At 61.3% G+C, this 6411-nt stretch overlaps 1 protein-coding gene across 1 annotated transcript; it reads left to right on the top strand.

Moving 5' to 3' along the window:
* Positions 1 to 1357: 1357 nt before the first annotated feature.
* Positions 1358 to 3498, top strand: FAM43A (family with sequence similarity 43 member A). The gene has a single exon (XM_033150951.1). It carries the CDS (start codon positions 1373 to 1375, stop codon positions 2747 to 2749), a length of 1377 nt encoding a protein of 458 aa, XP_033006842.1. The 5' UTR covers positions 1358 to 1372; the 3' UTR covers positions 2750 to 3498.
* Positions 3499 to 6411: the final 2913 nt, after the last annotated feature.

Here is a 6411-nt window from a genome sequence, read left to right on the forward strand (position 1 = left end):
CAGGTGTTCTGCCATTGAGTGGCCAGCAGGCCTAACAGAACAAAATGCCCCTTGACACATCATCTAAATGTGAAGCCGTACCAGACAATGCTCTTCTGACCATTGGCCTTGGTGGCTTAAAAGGGGAGGGGCAGTAATCATTGGGACTGCTCTGTGCAACCTCCATATTCCAAAGCAGTCTACCCCTTAGTCAGCCCTGGCAAGGGGAGCAGCAGCCAGAGGGGACTCCTGCTTGTGGGAGATGGCAAATACACCTTGTCAGAGTCAAGATGCGGGGATGCTCCCTGGCTGGACCCTTTGGCCAGGGAAATGCAGCATTCTTTTTCACACATCAAAGGCATAAAAAGACAGTGTGGAATAGTGGTTACAGTGTCAGACTACTAGGATCTGGGGGACCCGGGTTCAAGTGGCCACTTCTTCCATGAAACTCTCCTGCCTGACCTTGGGAGCCAGTCCCTGCCTCTCAGCCAAAGCTCCCTCACAGGGCCTGTTGTTGTCAGGATAAAACCAGAAGAGAGAGACCCTTGGAGGGGGGGGGGAAACTGGGACATAAATGCAGTAACATGGAAATAAAGAAATAGCTCTCTTTCCTAGCATGGTTAGAGATGGGGTGTGTGTGGGTGTGTTCTGTTTGCTATCCCGTTTCTCCCCGTTTCCGTATTGCGCCCCGTCCTCCGGCTCCCTCGCACCCCCGCTGGGATTTTGCCCGAATTCGCCCTTTTGCAACGCGGTTCTTTTGTGCCTCTGCTTCCCCACTGCGCCCCGTCCTTGCCGTTTCTCCGGCTGCCTAGCAGAGGATGCGACCGGCGGGGGGGGGGGGGCAGGGGCGGAGAGGAAGCAGCACGCAAACGCAGCCGGGAACGACAGCGAAGCCTCCCCCCCGCGCCCCGGGGGTCGCCTTTCCTCTGAGGGGCGTCGCTCCCTCCTGCTTGAGCGCCCCCTTTTCCGCCGGGGCGTCGATCCGGAGCCGCGCGCGCATCTCCCCGCCAGAGGCCCGTGCCTCCCTCCCTCCCTCCCGAGCGCGCTCCCCGGCCGGGAAAGGAGGAGGGCAGCGGCGACGGCGACGGGGCTCCTCCTGCCTCCGCTCGGTCCCTCCCTCCGCTTCCGTCGGCGCCGCCTCCGCTCCTCCCCGGCGGGGCTGCTGGGCGCCGCCGGCCTATATTTAGCGGCGCGGCCGCCCGCGCGGAGCCCCCGAGCAGCGGCTGCGGACGGGATGTGAAGCGCGCGGCGGCAGCGGCGGCGGCGATGGAGACGGAGCGGCGGCGGGTCGGGCAGCGGCGGCGGCGCAGCGAGGGGCGGCGGGTGCGCGCGCCGATGCGGCGGTGGCAGGCGGGGGGCCCGTGCCCGGCTGTCCCCTTCGGGCGCCGTCGGGATGCGCGGGCGGCCGGGGCTGCGGCGGGCGCCTCCAGCTGAGGAGCAGCAGCAGCAGCAGCAGCGCCCCGGGCCGGCCGCGCCGTCGGGTGGCGACGCCATGCTGCCCTGGAAGAGGCACAAGTTCGAGCTGCTGGCCGTGGACGACGAGCAGCTGACGCAGCAGCACAAGAAGTCGCAGCAGAAGCACCGGCGGCATCCTCCTCCGCCGCCGCCGCCTCCTCCGCCAACTGCGCCGGGCCCGCCGTCGGGGAAGGGCAAGGGCAGTTGCTGCGCTGCTGGCGCGGGGAGCCTGCACTGTTCGGCGGCGCTGGGCTCGTTGGCTCGCGCGTGCCCGCCCGAGGGCGCCCTCAGCAGGATGGGCAACCTGTTCCGCTGCAAGCGCAAGAAGTTCCGCGTGAGCAGCGAGGCGCCCACGTACACGGTGCTCTACCTGGGCAACGCCACCACGCTGCAGGCCAAGGGCGACGGCTGCACGGACGTGGCGGTGGGCAAGATCTGGGCCAAGAGCGAGGCCGGGCGCCACGGCACCAAGATGAAACTGACCATCGGGCCGCAGGGCATCCGCATGGCGCCTGCCGCGCCGTCCGAGGCGGCCTCTCGCCCGGGCCACCTGTACCTGCTGCACCGTGTCACCTACTGCGTGGCTGACCCGCGCCTGCCGCGCCTCTTCGCTTGGATCTACCGGCACGAGGTGAAGCACAAGGCCGTGCTGCTGCGCTGCCACGCCGTGCTCGTGTCCAAGGCCGAGAAGGCGCGCGCCATGGCGCTGCTCCTCTACCAGACGTCGGCGGCGGCGCTGGCCGAGTTCCGCCGCCTGAAGAAGCGCGCCGACGCGCGGCACCAGCAGCTGCAGCAGGCGGGCGCGGCGGCCGACGGCGCCATCCCGCTCGTGCCGCTGCGCAAGCTGCTCCTGCACGGCTCGGGCTGCTGCTACAAGCCACCCGTCGAGCGCAGCCGCAGCGCGCCCAAGCTGGGCTCCATCACCGAGGACGCGCTAGGCGAGGAGCTGGAGGAGCGCGCCGCCGGCTTGCGCGCAGGAGGCCTCGCCAACGGAGGCGGCCCCGACGACGAGGGGGACGACGAGGAGGGCGACTGCGACGACGACGAGCTGCTGGCGCCACTGGACGACGACGACGACGACGGCGCGGACGCGGCGCCCAGCCTGGGGCAGCTCATCTGCGGCCTGGGCGAGCTGGCCATCGGCAACGACGTGGCGCTGCTGCGCGCCGACCTGCGCGTCACGCGGCTCCTCTCGGGCGAGAGCACCGGCAGCGAGTCGTCCATCGAGAGCAACGGCCACGACGGAGGGTCGCCGCCGCCGCCGCTCCAGCCGTGCCGCGGACCAGACAGCCCCGAGCCCGGAGACTGCGGCTGACGGAGCCGTCGGAGGGGCGGGAGGCAGCAGGGGAGGGTCCGCCGAGGCGCCAAGCCGCAGGGACGACGGGCCACGCTTCCCTCCAGGTGGGAGCCTCTCTTGCCCCCCGGGGCCACCACGGGAGTCTCCCCCTCGAGGCAGAAACCGCAGAAGGAGCGCGCGCGCCCCCGGCACATTTCCTCCTCGGCCCGGCGGCCGGTCTTCGAAGAAGGAGCCCAGTCCGGCTGCCCGCTCGCCGGTAGGACCACACCGCTCCCCGCTCCCGAATGGTGTGATGACGCCCCAGCTTCTTGGGACCCCCCAGACTTGCCAAATGCTTTTCCGTAACCCTGGGGGTGGGGGAAGGGTGTGTCTTGTTTACAGATCCCGAAGGGGGAGAGGGGTCTTCATCCCTCCTTCCCTGCCTGACTCTCTCCTTCTCTCCTTCCTTTTTTTGGAAAAAAATGTGTCTCCCCCCTCCATGGTTCCTTCCATTCCATGCTGTGTTAAGAGATTTTTTTTTCTTTTGCACTGTGGTGAAGATCATGGAGACTTTTTTGGGTTTTTTTTAAATTATGAGGTTTGACAAATATTATTTTTATTTTCCACAAATCCATTTTCTTCTCCATTCTCAGTGTTTCTATAGATATGTATAGATATATTATAATTATATCTTTTGCTGTGCAAAAGGAAACTGTACATGTGGATGTTCACTTCAACCCATGGAAAACACAAATGTATATCTAATACATTTAGTTGCTGTTGTTGTTGTTATTTTTCTTAATTTCTGGAGCAGGAGCCTGGCCTCCTTGGTTGGTTTTGCTCCCCGTATTTGGGGATGTTCTCAGTGGAAGCTCTCCCCCATTGGCTCTCCCCCAGGCCTGCATGGTGCTGGTCAAGCACTTTGTGCCCCCCCCAGCATAGTCACATCTTCTCTGGCTAGAGTTGCTTGACATTCTTTGGTATCCTGGGGGGGGGTGAAGATAGATTTGGGAAGGGGCAACAGGCTCTTTATGGCTCAGCCCTCCCCACCTTCCAATCTCCAGCCAAACAAGGATCTCTGGGCCCAACTAGATGGGGAGATTCACCACTGCCCCCCCCAGCACCCTTCTCTTGACATCCAAAAGCAGGTGGGTGTCTGTGCTTATAATTGCACTAGGAGGGGTGAGAAGCCTGCTCTCCGGAACCTCCTCTTGGTGCTGGCAGGGCAGACAGAGAGAAGCAGGTGCCAGGATTTCACCTGCCCTTCCTTCCTCAGCTGGTTCAACAGCAGCTGAAAGTGGTGGCTGGGTTCCCCACCCCCTCCCCATTTGCAAAGCAACCTGCCCACCACGGAGAGTCCCAGGCTTGGCTCCAAGAGCCCTGTCCTCTTGGAAGATGCTTGCAGCAGCAGCAGGGGAGAGATGTCTGCAGGCACTGGCCCTCCCAGCCGCCCTCTGGAGCAGTAGAGCACCTTTGCACACTCTCTAGCCCAGGGCCATGGGGCTTTTTGGCTGCTCATTGACATACCTGCCTATCTCACTGTTGTTGTTGTTGTTGTTGCTGCTGCTGCTGCTTCCGCTTCCGCTTCCTCCTCCGTGATGCTACAAGAAAGAGTTCATGAGGTGCCTCACTTTCTGGCCCCCTGGGAATGGTGCCACCACCTCCCCCCTGCCGCCGCTGGGCTCTTGGGCAGCCTGGCTGCTCCCCTCTCCCAGGCCTTGCAGTCTCCTCCACCAGGCCTGGTTCAGTCTGGTGTTGCAGGTTCGGTGGCCAGCCCTGAATTGACCTGGTTCCACGTGAGGATCATTCAGTGTGCATCTCCAGCAACAGCTGGGACTGATTTATCCACTCACTTGCACTCCCATTCCACCGTCCTCTTCCAAGGAGCTGAGGGTCGCATTCAGGGTTTTCGCCTCCAACCCATTTTGTTCTCACAACAACCCTGTGAGGTAGACCAGGCTGAGAGGTAGTTTCCTTGGCTTGCTTTTGTTGCAGAAGCAGAATGCCGGGCTGGGCCTGGTGGGCTTCCTTTGCAGGAGAAGAGTGATCAGCTCTGTAAGGGGAAGAGCAGCAATCTAAACAGTGGAAGTGGTGGCCTCTCCCTTGCCGGAGCTCTTCAGGCCTGGACCCAGGCAGCCTCCATTGCACAGAGTCCCGGGGGAAGGTGTCCTGCAAGGCCCTCTCCGCTTCCAAGAGAGAGGGTGGGGGCCAGGCGTCCCCCACATAAGGCCAGGGCTCAACTTCCTCCCAAGCACACAGCCTCAAGGTTTAGGGCCTACACTGCAGGAGGGGTGCAGAATCAGGAGCTGAAAGTTTTAAATTTCATACGAAAGTCGCTCAGAAAGTCACCTGAAGCGAGAAATGCTCCCTTTGCAGGCAAAGCAGCTCTGGTGACAAAAGCCCATGATTAATTCAAGATTCCAGTCCTGTGGGATTACGGCTGCCGCCTCAAAGCTCTGGCAGGAACATGTTCAAAGTGCAACAAGGGGGACAGCAGCAGGCAGGAGGGGCTTTTGTGGAGCACCCCCCCCCCAATATAATAGATCCAGGGAAGGGGGACTCCTTCCCAGTTCCTCTTGCTCTATGGGGCTTGCCGTGGACAGCAGCTCTTAGTGGGGAGAGCAACCCCTTTCTCCCCCTCCGCCAAGCAGATTCCTTAGCTATAATATACCAGGCAAGGGGGAGGGTGTTGCAGGGATCCTCTGGGGCTGGTGAGTTGGTAGAGAAAGTCACTGGGTAGCCATTTCCCCCCTGAACGGGCTCCTGTCTCTTTTGGCACCTGCCCAAGAAGCAAACGTCCCTCCCTCCCTTTTGCCTCCCCCCCCCCTTTGGGCTGCCTCCTTGCCTCTCATCAGGTAACAGAAGTGGGGAACAGGCAGCTCTTGGCGTGAGACTGGAGAGTGGAAATGGCAGGAATTGGGGTCCCTGGCTTTCCATCCTTGCAGTTCCGCCTTCCACCAGTGACTCAAACTAAATATTATGGCCCTCCATGGAGGCCAGGACTCACTCTGGTGGCAGCCCTGTGGGGAGAGGGGCTCTGCGGTGGCTACGTGTATCCATCTCCCTGAGCTCTTCTTCTGCTCTTGCCTGCATGTGGCAGAGACTCCCACCAGCTGGTTATGTGTGGTGAGCCTCCTCGTGAGCAGGGCAAGTTCATCAGCTCACCTGGGCTTCACCCAGGCCACCAGCAAGAAACTACTCCCTAAGCCCCCCAGAGCCATGGGTGCCTCTTGGAGGAAAAGCACAGAGGCGGCAGCCACAAGGCCTGTGTCACCAGATAGGAAATTCTTTCCAGTAGCACCTTAGAGACCAACTGAGTTTGTTCTTGGTATGAGCTTGCATGTCAAGCAACTTGGTATGAGCTCATACCAAGAACAAACTCAGTCGGTCTCTAAGGTGCTACTGGAAAGAATTTCCTATTTTGTTTCAACTATGGCAGACCAACACGACTACCCACCTGTAACTGTGTCACCAGAGTGAGTCCTGGCGAGCCCCACTTGGCACCCACACCTCTGGCTTCCAGGGAGGGGCTGTAGCTCCGTGGCAGAGCTGAGAAGGTCCCAGCCTCAACCCCTGCTGACATCTCTGTGCAGAGCACTCCTGGCTGCAATCCTGGAGAGCCACTGCTGCCGGTCAGTGTAGGCAATATTGAGCAAGATGGGCCCATTGGTCTGGATTCAGTAGATGGCAAGTTTTCTGCA

The sequence above is a fragment of the Lacerta agilis genome, chromosome 5 (assembly GCF_009819535.1).
Source record: "Lacerta agilis isolate rLacAgi1 chromosome 5, rLacAgi1.pri, whole genome shotgun sequence".
In the NCBI taxonomy this organism is placed as follows: domain Eukaryota; kingdom Metazoa; phylum Chordata; class Lepidosauria; order Squamata; family Lacertidae; genus Lacerta; species Lacerta agilis.

Bases quoted from the DNA above. Each gene is read 5' to 3' on its own strand.
- FAM43A (XM_033150951.1), top strand. From the start codon at position 1,373: ATGCGCGGGCGGCCGGGGCTGCGGCGGGCGCCTCCAGCTGAGGAGCAG.